This window comes from Sinohyriopsis cumingii, chromosome 10 (assembly GCF_028554795.1).
Source record: "Sinohyriopsis cumingii isolate HCF-2022 chromosome 10, ASM2855479v2, whole genome shotgun sequence".
Lineage (NCBI taxonomy): Eukaryota > Metazoa > Mollusca > Bivalvia > Unionida > Unionidae > Sinohyriopsis > Sinohyriopsis cumingii.
In genome coordinates, this window is record NC_142970.1 from 70318798 (window position 1) to 70332098 (window position 13301).

Sequence of the window (13301 nt, forward strand, 5' to 3'; positions counted from 1 at the left end):
AGAACCACCGACACAAGAAGCTACTGGCAAGCTTTCTCGCATACCCACATTGGCTGAATCTGAGACTCGAACCCACGCAGACAGAGGTGAGATGGCAATGATCCGTAACGTAAAGCGCTTTAGACCACTCGGCCACTCGGGGCCCCCTTAACCAGGTGTAACATAAGGACAAACACAACATGAATGAATGAAATGAAAATGAGAAAACCCTTCCACAAACCTTAAATCTTTCGTTCTGAAGAATGAGAACTGCATCACAATATTTGTTCCCTTTCCAAAGTTCAAACATCTCACCCAACAGTTCACTGGAGTGTTCTGCATTTATATAACCCTTCTCCATAGTGTTTATCTTCCTCTTCCTCTAAGATATCCTCTCATTCAAATTAACATGCTGCTTGATACAAGAGTTGCCATAGCACCTGTAAAAAAAAAAGATAATATACTTTATCAAAGTTGTGCAACCAATGAGACATTCCAAGGAATTACAAGCTCTCAATCTTCATCACAGTTAACACATTTAACCCCTAGCAACGAGATAACATGGCAGGAGGTAGTAGCCTACTGCCAAGTTCTGTAACGTCATGGTCATGCATGATACACTAAAGTGGGTGGTATTACAGAAAGGCAGACAGATGTAGCTCTACAATGACACCAAATAATCTGGAATTTCTAGTTACACTACAAAATACTGAGGGTAAAACCTCATTTTTTGTACCCGACTTTTTTGTACCCAAAATTCACCTGTGGTCAGAATCTGATTTTGTGTCCGGTTTTAGACTTTTTGGCCTCAGATCTAAGGCCAAGTGGTATGAACTTCAGACAGACAGATGAACCTTTGCAAAAAATAGGATAAGCTGGGCATTTGGAATAAAGAGTGGTCTCGATACAAAAATAATGGCTTCATTTAGCGTAAAAAATATATAAAAAAATAAGAACTCCAACTTTTACCCTTCTGCTCATGCGCGAGCCAAATAGCCAATGAAAAACAATGTTTCTAACACAACTAGGCAGTATGTTACTGAACGATCACTTGGGATTTGGTGTTTTCGGATCTATTCAGAAATAGCTTTCAAAATGTGTTTCCTACTCGAATTTCAGGCAAAAATGACAAAAACCTCCAGGGGTTAATGTGTTAAGAAGTTTTGCTCATGTTTTACTACCACAGTCTGGTCTTGCTAACTTAAGTAACAATTCTGGATAAACATGTCAGATTCTAGTTTCCTCCTGGCCTCCCACCTTCCCAGCATATTACATACATAGATCTTTTTCAGTCAGTTTCAACATTCTAATATGTACACCCTTCCAGCTTTCTAGGAAAATACTTAAAAAATAACAAGAGTCTCTTGAAATGATGCTCTGCTGGCCAAAACAATTTCCCAGAAATCAAGTTAAGACAATTTCTTTGTTTCAATTGCAGAGTGAGGAAACCATCTCTGAAAATCTTCAGCTATAACAAGATTTTCAAATTAGCTTCTGCAATGGACATCCTGGATGTCAGATTGGCACCATTTTCATTTAGGACAAAGCAGATCTCATTATAAGTCGTTTGGCCAAGTCCTCATGTCAGTATGGGCATCCATTCAGAAGAAGTAGCAGCGGCATAATGGATCTATAATTGGCACCATTTTCATTTAGCACCAACTAGGTATTATAAGAGGTCTATTGGTAAAAAAACCCATGTTGATATACTCATCCATTTGTAAGGAGTAAAGATAAGAATATTTTTACGATGGCCACCGTAGCAGCCATATTAAAGGTCAGTTTGTGTCAATTTTCATATAACTAGACACCATAAGAACTCTCCAGATGAAAACCCTATTCAAAATAGCTTTCCGATTTAAATGAAACAGCAATAGAAAGTATTTCAAGATGTACACCATAGCAGCCATACTGCACACAGGATCATCACCATTTAAAATTTAGTACCATCAAGTCATTTTAAGTCTTCTGGTGAAAACCCATCCTGATATGACATTCATTTTTAAATAAAATAACAAGACTTTCAAGATGACTTCTTGGTAGCCATATCAGGTGCACACTATTCCATCCTGGACCAACTAGACATCATAAAAAGTCTTCTAGTGAAAGCACAATCTCAACATGACAGGGCACCTTGGAGCCATAACTGTAATGAGAGTTTTCCAGACTACTATATTGCCAGCCATACTGGAGGTCAGATTGGCACCATTTTGCCGCCACATCCTGTGAAAATTCACACACCTGAAGTGCTGAAAAATTCATTTGATCCGCCCAGCTGTAGACACAGTTAATACACTGGAACCTTGGCTAACAAAGATGTTAGTCCTTCTACTAAAAACTAAAGTAATAAAAATTTTTTTTTTATTCTAATTGACATTTTAGCCTAGTCATAAAGGAATTCCTTCTTATCAAAATCTTTCATGTCTCATTACTTTATTTCTGTGTGATGACCATCAAAGAGATGTAGAAAGTGTCTGGTTATACACACTGGATAGTGGTAACTTACTGGATGAATTAAGGTTCAGTGATTGCTCAATAATCTCAGGTCCATGGAAAATCTTCAAGACATTAGTAAATCAGTTGTTACTCGTTGTTGTTGTTGGGTTTAACGCCATTTTTCAGCACAAGATAGGCTATGCATGGCGGCCAGTATTTTGGTGGAGGAAGAACCCGGGAAAACCCCGGGAAGAACCACTGACCCACGAGAAGCTACTGGCAAGCTTTGTCACATACCCACATTGGCCGAATCCTAGACTCGAACCCACGCAGATAGAGGTGAGTTAGCAGTGATCCGTAACAGAGAGCGCTTTAGAACACTCGGCCACTCTGGGACCCTGTTACTCACTGACGGATGGAGAAAATTCAAAGATGTTCAACATGACCAATTATTTCTTGTAATTTAAACATACTGTAAATAATATTGAGAATTTTTAGAGAGGTGTGTGTGTGTGTGTGTGTGTATGCATGTGAGATCCCCCTTTATGATGGGACCTTGTATGATACTTATTGTTATTGGAGGATACACGTATACAAGTTTTTCTTCTGTCAGTGATACGATTGGAAAGGGAAGTCACTGTCAGCAGTGATGAAGAACTAAGCATAACAAATGTGCTGAAGTCAAAATTCCAACATTTTATATTCATCGTTTAAAATACATCAGTGCTAAAAATTCTGAGAGCCCTCTAATTTCAGGTCGGACCCCTCTTGTATTTTAAGCAAGTGCCTGTTGGGATTGTCAACAAAAATAATTAAAAATTTATATGAAAAAACTTTTGAACACACTGATGAAATGCTGAATTTTTAATTTTTAATACTTCTAAAGACTACTAGCAGTAAATTATTAATATTTAACCCCATGTATGCCCCTTACCCTTATGAAGATCATGTACTTATCATACATCTATCATAAACTGTAAACTTCGTGTACAAAGCAAAGTATATGACCTATGAATTGGGAACAGATTATACAGGTTACCTATAATCAGTGCTTAACTGAATTTAACATACATGTCAATCTACCACCAGTAGGACAAAAATGCCATTTTTAAGGACGTCTACTACATATTCAATTTTACTATTGAAATCAACCACTTTTGAAAATTATCTCACTAAAAAACAACTGAAAAAAGAAAGAAAATCCTGATATTTTTACGTGTTCTATACACACCTTACAGAAACCAGCCAGAACCATTTTACTCGGGGACTTAACTTTTTCCCCAATAGTGGTGTATGGCTGAGTCATCGGATCAAGGCTGGCATGTTTACAAAACAAGTGGTTAATTGATTACATGTAGTTAACTTTGCAATCTAGAGAGTTTAGGCCCAATGCAGGATTTTGTTTTGGTTTTATAAGTAATACAGGGATCAAAGGAGGTCCATGAGGGCTTCTAAGTCTTTGATTAAAAATTGTTCGTCCTTAGGCATAGATGAGATAAACAGGAAAGACCAACCCAAAAATGATTTCAGCAGAAACATTTGAGTATGTAATGCAACATATTAAGCAGGAAATATGAAGAACAGAAACTGTATAAAGCAATACATATTCAGATGCTAATAGACTTCAATACTGCTGTCCACTGAGTAAGGTGGACATTGGAAGAGTAAATGGACAATGGTTGACATTAGGATCTGGAGAAAATATTGCTTTATGTGAAATATTATGAGATCTAAATAAACACGAAAGTCAGTGGAATATGATTTTATTTATTTCGTTTCTAAAGTACAGTTATTATAACACCATAACAAATAATTAAAAAATATATGGACCGTTTTGGGCAAACGGAATTGGAATCAGGGCTTGTTAAATTTGAATCAGGGCTTGTGATTTTTTTTTAAGTCACCATCCCTGGGACTGGGTCTGAAAGCAATGTACATAAAGGACAATATTATGAGACACTTGGAGTAAATGGGACCTCACTTAGAGACAGAAAAAAGATTACACATATTATTTTCAATGAAGATTCAGTGTTTGTATTTGCCACTTACAATGTTGAATTTGATATCTGGTGTTCAAAATTAAGACAATTATTTTCCTAATAACAGTCATTTCACAACTTATTGGGAAAGATATGAGACAGCCAAAACAAAATTAAAAATTACATTGATGTGCTATTATGGGATTCTACAATAATTAATCTATGGACATACAATAGTGAATCAATAGACCACAAACTCTAATCAGCAGTTAACTGGAAGCAGTCTAAATTCCCAGAACTAATCAATACCGCATGATCCCGCTATAACATGGTAGTTGGGAGCCAAAGAACCCGACAGTGTTACAGACTGAACTGTGTTATAAGCAACCAGGTCAGTTGGCTGAAGAAAATGATGCATGTACCCAAAATAAATTGCGGGGTTGGGGTGGGGGTGGGGTGTAGCTAATAAATGTGGGCGTTAAATTCATGCTTCATTGGCACAGTTACCATCTTAAATCTATGCATACTAAATGAGAAATACACCTGTAGTAAAAACAGAGAAGGCATATATAAGAGCTTACTTTATTTAGAGAACCACGAATTGGTACATATACATGAATACTGTTTATATATGCATGTCTAATGTATAGCATGAATAGAGTATCAACACCATGTACGCACCAGCGAATCTCATCGTATACATTGAATCCACAATACAAGTGATTCCATCGAAAATATGCACACACCCAGATTTAAAATATTCAATAATTTTGTCACAGGTCATATTGGTCTGAATTCAGTAGAAAAACATAGCACAGCCACACAACGAATGACAAAGCACATTTACTTTTCAGTACATCCCAGGTGGGTAAAAGTTAGTTTGCGTTTTCAGCCGCTGTTGGTAGTGTTTGTAAGCATTAACTTTTTCCTGCAAAAAGGAAACTTTCACAGCACAGTTAACATGTTCCAGTCACGTTGGAAAATGCAAACATCCATCAGATTCAATTACTTTAAGTTTGGTACTGACTTCCTTTCGAGAAAAGTTCTTTGTTTTTATTGAAGATTGTAGTTGACTTTCTTTGATGAAGGGTGCATGTGTTATTGAAGTCACCGCTAAAGAACAGCTTTGGAGAACCAAACAAATGCTTATTTCTTATTGTGGTGGCAACATCAAATAATTGTATTGCGTGACTGAGACTGATTTTTTCCCCATTTGCTGAGCACGTTTTCATAACAATCTGTGCTTCAAAAGATAATGGTTTCTTTGAAATTTCAGCAAACTATTTTATCTGGGTATATTTTTAAAAAGGAAATGACCATCATTTGGTCTATTCTAGTTACTGTTCCTCCCTACCTATTGAATAAACCAATAAGATGTTTTTTTTACATTTGCGTGATGCTGCCTTCTATGTGTGCATCAGAAATTTAACGAAGGGTCAATGGATGATAGAGACACAGGTGTTATGGTCTGATGACAGGGATTATTACAGAAAATGTGAGTGTTCTGAAGGATTTAATTCTGAGTGAAAAGAAGAGAAATTTCACTTACCATCCACATTCAAATGTCAGTCTATGTAAATATATTAATTACTAGAAAGCGGCCAAAAATCAGACGAAAGATAGATTATGAGATAATGCCTCGTCCAGTTGATCTCTGTTATCAGAAATGTCAACAACATAAAAGCGGATATCTCACAACATAAGTAATCATTCTAGATGTCAAGATAGGCAAATTATGATATAACAATGCACTGTTTAGATGGTTTGTCAACATGGACAAAGAATTTGTTTACGTAACAATAGATAAATTTCAGTGCATTTTATATCCAGTTTGCAGCTTCCTTTCATGGGGCCTCTGAATTTCTATACTCCAAACCAATGGTTGTATATACAAGTTTAAACAGCCAACAATGTCGCCAATACAAAAAAAATTGCCAAATGGTACATTTTGCCACCAATAAGGAAAAAAAATATCCAAGTAAGCGATATTGACGAAGCCCTATGCAATCCCAGAATAAACTTTGTACACTTTATTTTCGTACTTTTAAGAAGAAAAAGCTACTTTTTCGTGTGCAAGAAAAATACATACAAAATTTCAGGAGCCACGCCATGATCATCTTGTATTATTCATATGTGATCTCTTCCCCAAAATGATAATAAACCTTTTACGTTGTTTTCGTACTTTTAAGAAATATTTTTTTTTGTGTACAAGAAAAATACATGTATATGAAATTTTGGGATCCATGCCACAACCGTGTTATATCTGAATTCATGTTATAATGAAGCATGCTATAGCGAGGTCACACTGTAATAACAGGAAAATATTGAAAAATTAACTTAAACACCTGGCACACTTGGGTTGCACCCCTTATGGAAAAGGGCAAATTTTAATTACACTGTGCTATGATGTAACATGCCACTGATGCATCAGACTGTTATGGCATCAAAGACAGAAATGAGAAAACACAATAAAGGTTTGTAGAACCCACATGCACAGGACATTTATTTAAGTACAAACATTCAAACCTGTACAAACAACACTGGGGGAAGTTTTCTTCTGGATCTGTCATTACTTATGTTCTGAGGTGGTTCATTCTTATTAGAATTTAGGAAAATTTACATTAAACATAATTTTATGAAACATTTCATAATTAAATCAGAGGCCTCTACATTTTTGCTTATTTAAAATATAGAAGTAGGATTTTCTATAAATAAGAAATTTTACTTTAAAAGTAACATTTTCAGTCTTTAAGAGAATCTTGATATTAAACTTTTACCATTTTTTTTTAAATGTTAAGAATGACAATCTCTATCCTCTATCTCTGAAAAATGCAAAAGTTATATAAAAAAAAGTTCATTTAATCGACCTAGGTTCTACATATTCATAACACCAATTAAGTACTAACAAAAAGTCACATGCTAAAGCTAATTTTTCTCATTAGTACAATGTGCTCATTAAGTTTAGAAATGATATTTTTTCCTTTTCGACTGATTTAGCTTGTGCGACAAAATCTTTTTAAAAAAATGAAGATTATGATAAATACAAGAAAAGCTTAAGGATTGCCAAGTTACATTTCATTATTTTCACCAGAGCATATGTACAATGGTGTCACAGTACAATGGTGTCACAGTACAATGGTGTGCTAGTACAATGGTAACACAGTACAATGGTGTCACAGAAAGAAATAGACCTCTCTTATGTGTATCAAAATGGGTGAAGTAATACACAATTTTTATGACATAGTGTCATCTGACTGAAAGCATGTTAAGAAGTGTGTGAGGGAATATAACATTGTCATTTGTTATCCATAAATCACTAAACTAAATGTCTTTAAGGTAATGAGGATGTCACCATGAAAATGTGTAACTAAGTGCTTATGTGTCTTACTGAGGTCTCCTGGATTCACATGAACATGTTTAAAAAACAACAAAACTATTTGTTATGCTAGTAGGCATCTGCCAGTCTCAGGAGACCATGGGTCTGCACTGATGTATATTGACTTCTCTTTGGCAGTATCTATTGTGTCTACAAAGTCCAATGTGTGAGTGGTAGTCTCTACCACGCTTGTTGCACTTGTGATCTGTAGTTGGTTTGTTTCCTTGGTGCTAGGCCTTTCTGTGGATCCTTTTCTTTTCTTTGCTTTCCGCCTTGTTTTGCTATGCAATGAAAATTGCAACCATCCACAAATTCTTTTCTTGCAATATATGTTACCGAAAGAATATATACACTGTTTATTACGCGTGTCAAATGTATAAGTGGGGTAGATTTGGGTGGATTTGAGTTTTTCGTCTAACCCGAAAAACGGAGTGGGAAAGGCCACAGGAAATTCGGACTAGACCACAGCATAGTGGCAAACCACAACAGTTCGCATCGTTCGTTATATTCTAAAATATACAGTACACGTGTTATTTATAAATAAACTAAGCAAAGACAACATCCATTGTACCGTAGCAAGAATTTGCACTTGCGCCAAATAGTAATAACTGAAGCGGGGGGGGGGTATTGAAACTTGGTTTGTTTGCCCAAGTACCCACTTATAGTCCCTCTAATAGTGCACCAACTTACTTATTTGTAACTGAATATAAAATGAATAAATATAAAGAAAGTATTTACAATATTTTGTCTATATGCATCAAAAAGTAATTCTAAAATCTATGCATCAAACTCACAAAACAAAGGCCGGAAATAGCTTTTCGACATTGCCTAATATTGGCATAGGAACCTTATATAAAAATAAATGTCAGTTACATTGCTCTGACATTCACTAAAAACAATCCGTTATGTGACAAGGTTGACTATCTGTACATTGTTAAAAATTTTATATGTAAGTAAAAAAAAATAACAAAAGATTTGTATTATTAAGGAGATATTTTATCAGTATATTTCACCCACTGATATTCTTTGTTGCAGCTAAATTCCTATATGCGTAATAATACATGCTTCAGACCTCAAGATCCAATATGGATGCATCGCCATGTATCTGCATTAGAACTATTTATATGATGAAACGAACGAATGCTCCAAGTTAAATCGATATCGTTCAAGAGAGAGAGAGAGAGAGAGAGAGAGAGAGGGTGAACATAAAGCATGACATCTGGATCTTTAATGGCGATTCTGAAGAAATAGTGAATAAACAATAAAGACTTTTTAGCGTGGGAATGAAATAAAAGTTATTGATCAATTGAAATACCAGAACTTTCATTAGCGCCCTATTCTTGCACATCCAAAATCGTGCTACTTGAACATTAATACCCGCACAAAGGTATCGACTCCTACATTAACAAACATAAACACACGCTCATAATTGGTACATTTTTGTCACAACTGATGTTTCAGGGAGGTTGCGTAGGAAACTTATAACCTTACAAAATACACAATGCTACTTCAACCTTACTACTAAGTGGACTTGAAAAATGCTAAAGTTGTGGTACTTCAAAGCCAATAAACCAGATGAAAGGGAGAAATGCTAGATTAGAACGATGTAGAGACTTTTCATTTAGGAACCAGCTTGACAGAGGGAAATTAAAAATGTAGTTTGGCACTTGCAGAGTTTGATAAATACACATTTACGTGTGTATATGATAGGACTCTGAAATATATATGGGTCCACCAGCATCCTAAAGTGAAAATATACCCAAAATACGAAGAAGCAAATGGAGGATACATGACAAAACAGGATTACAAAAGTCACAGTTCTACATGGACATAAATAGAACGCCTTTGTCTCTCTGGGTCACGCCGACATCTCCGGAGAGGTACGACTAGACATGCAAAATTTGGTGACGTCCTAATCCAACCAAAACAAACGAGTGGCAGTGTATAGCTTCTTGGGGGCCATCATTACGCCCGTATGTTAATATTCGGGGAGAGGCACATAGGAGACAAGGGGAAATCTTATGTTAAATGGTCTTTAGGTTTAATGGGAAATGCAGTGGCGTATCAAGGGTAAATGGCGCCGTAGGATAGTGGCGTAAATTGCGAGCAGCAGAGGAGGCGAACAGACCACTTGCTGGAAGGTCCATTTTTTGGAAACTAGGGCTTTCTACGAAAAACGAAGAAAAGGCGGGTGAAGATATCACTGCTGGAAGTTCTGTTTTTGAAAACTAAGGCTTACTACGAAAACGAAAAGTCAATAACGGCAAACTGTCGTTTTTCTACCCGTCGGGACACTTATTTGAGGTCGCGCATCCTCTGCTGCTATAATTATATCATTATTATATATCAATAATATGGCACGTGGTGCTAAATCTTACACAGCTAGAGAAAGATTAGAAGCGATCAAACAGTTTTGGCCTGTTCGTGATTCTCTTAGACAAAAACTTCAAGAACGTTAAGATTCTCAAGTTGAATATGCAGAAGGTACAAAAATATTTATTTAAACCAATTGCAAAAGTTACTGAAAGAGCTGCAGAAGCAACTGAAGGTCTTCGTCCAACGTTAGAACAGACTGCTAAGCAAACTAAAAAAAAAGCAGCAAAAAGAACTGAAGAAACGAGAGAGATTTTGGAAACTATTCCAACTTATATAGTTGCTGATAAGCCTCCTCCTGCTGATGTAGGTGGTGCTGAAGGTGGAGAAGAAAAAGTTACAGAAAAAACAAGCTGAATTATTGAAAAATTTAACAATATTGGTTTGAAACGTATAGACAAATCATCGAATTTCAGTGAACTAGCTTTATTTGCAATCGTAGATTTTGATAGCAAAACAATGTATTTAAAACCTGAATATCTTGAAAAACCCGTAAGTCGATCGCATTGGGAAAACTGGATATTTCGTATAAAATTTAATAAACTAAGAGTTTCCTATAATGATGTGACTTTTGTGATGTTTAAAAATGAAGTAGAAAAGCAGCGGGAAAATATTTATATGACAATAGTAGTAAATGGGGATACCCTAGCCTCAATGGGAATTAGCATTACAGAGACCCCTGGGACACTCTAGCCTCAATGGAAATTTAACATGGAGAAAAATCGTGGGTAAATCTACGTACAAGGGGAATTTAACATGGAACTATAGTGTGGGTCTGTCTAGCGACAAGGGGAAATTAACATGGGAATAGAGTTTGGGCTTTTGGGATTTTTTTTTTTTTTTTTTAAATTTCTTAAATTTAAATTTAAATTTAAATTTAAAAAAAGGGGTAGGCAATTGAAAGGCTATCTCTTTTCAAGAAATATGGCTGGCCCTGAAAAGGACCTTTGGCTTTCTTCTATTTCCTCCATTTACTCATGCAGCCCCTAATCTTTCCCCAAATTCCTTTTTTCTTCTTCTTTTCATTTTCCGGTATCCAGTCCGGGTGCCCCATGGCTCGGAACTTCTGTTGGATTTTTATCCAGTTATTGTTCAGTCTCTCATACTCTTCTTTTTCTTTCTATTCTCTTGTTCTTTTCTATCTTTTGCCCACCTGTCCTTAATTTTCTGCACTTCTTCCTCTATTATCTTTTTCATCTTTTATTCCGCTTTCTTTAGTTGTTCAATGCCCCTTTTCACGAACTTCCACTCTGACCATTTCTCTAGCTCTTCTAAATAGCATCTCACTGCTTTTACCTTGTCCATAGACTCTTTTATAGTCCCTACTCTTACATACTCTGGTTGAATCAATCCTCTCAATCTCTTAACTTCTTCCTCTATCATCTCCTCTATCATCTTCCTCGCTAATTGTAGTTCATTGACATAGTCAAGACTTTTTCTCAACCTCCATTCTCTTTCTATCCTTTCAATAGTATACTCTCCATCCATCATCCAAAAGTAAACATTTCTTAAGTCATTAAACAACGCCGACACTTCCATCTTGTATCTTATTCCGTAGAATGGCTTGAACGACGAATACTGTGGGTTCTTATACGAAAAGCGCGGACGTGATGGAAAACATCCCCTAAAAAACATAAAATTGATCTTACCTAGATCATGACCAAACAACGCGCGGACGTGAAGGAAAACATCCCCTACTTTCTCATTTCATATAATAAAACCAAAACTATACTCTCCACATACGCTAAGAAACAATAAACAAACCCATAATCTACTATTCACACAAACATACCTGAGCTCTTACAAACACAAACACACAAACACATACCCTCACATTTTTTTCAAAAAGAGTTAGTGTTTATATTCACACTACTCTACCTACACACATTGGCAAATTAATAGTTATTTCTTTTCTAGAGTATTGGGTAGCCCTTAAAAGGGCTGTTTTTTGAACTCCAGATGCACCTATCTAATGGTGGCACCTTCCAGGCCTGGCGCCACACACACATCTTTGACTCCAGTCTCTTTTTACTTTTTGTCTTGAGAGTGCAGAGGCGGGATGATTCGCTTCAGCACCCCAATCCTCTGTCTCGGGAATATTGTATGACATCCTCTCTCCTATTTTCTTTTCCTCTTCTTCCCTCTCTCTTCTCCCCTCCTCTTCCTTCTTTATTCTTGCTTCTTCTACGATAGCCTCCGCTGATAGTTCGTTTACTATACGCCTGGCATATTCCAGGTGCATCTGGAGTTGTAGCAGCTTCACAATCCTTGTATTCATTGTCTTGCTGTTAACAGGTCGACGATGGGCCCAACTGACGATTAGTTTTTAATTTATACTGAAAGCGCGGACGTGAAGGAAAACATCCCCTAAAAACATAAAATTCATCTTACCTAGATCATGACCAAAAAACAACAACGCGCGGACCTAAAAGAAACACTCACTCACTTTTTTATGCTACCCATCACTATTGTAAAATTTTTTATAAATCACTTCAATAGACTATTTACATACGCAAAGCAATCCAATCTAACCCCAAATCTACACCTCAAACACCAAAAAAGACATGATTTTAATCTACTATCCACACCAACCTACTTGATCACTTCCAAACACACAAACACACAATCCTATACACAAACACATACCCTCACATTTTTTTGAAAAAGAGTTAGTGTTTATATTCACACTACTCTACCTACACACATTGGCAAATCGATCGTTATTTCTTTTCTAGAGTATTGGGTAGCCCTGAAAAGGGCTGTTTTTTTTGTTTGCTATGGCAATCGTTTTTTAGTTTCTAAGAATGCGATGTCCTCTGAGGATAGACTTTCTGGCGATAGGTCTGCTTCTTCGAAAAGAGAAGAAGAACTCTTTGGTGTCGATACGACAATCGACAAAGCCTCTGTCAGCTTCAGGTTGCTGCTGCTGTTGTTGTTGTTGCTGCTGTTGCTGCTGTCTCTGAAGTCTGTACTTCTCCGTCCATTCTTCTTTCTCCCTGTTCATTTCTTCTCTGAAGAGCTCTTCTATCAGGTCTTCAGTGATTTTTAACATTCTCACATTCTCTATTTCTTCTGGCTTCGGTATCAGACTGTTTCTGACCCTATGCAAATTCACGTAGGCTTCGTTGAGTTTAGCTAGTTTGGAACACATCTTCTTA

The 13301-nt window shown here is 36.4% G+C and overlaps 1 protein-coding gene across 1 annotated transcript in view; it reads right to left on the reverse strand.

The window, feature by feature from the left end:
• The window catches only part of LOC149790361 (uncharacterized), a 161582-nt gene extending 152973 nt beyond the window's left edge, over positions 1–8609 (reverse strand). Inside the window, exons 1-2 of the mRNA XM_089973207.1 lie at positions 8565–8609; positions 221–419 (exon numbers count right to left, since the gene is read on the reverse strand). Of these exons, the coding sequence (XP_089829333.1) occupies positions 221–340 (120 nt within the window). The 5' untranslated portion in view covers positions 341–419; positions 8565–8609. The remainder of the gene's footprint in view (positions 1–220; positions 420–8564) is intronic.
• Between the last annotated feature and the right edge of the window lie 4692 nt (positions 8610–13301).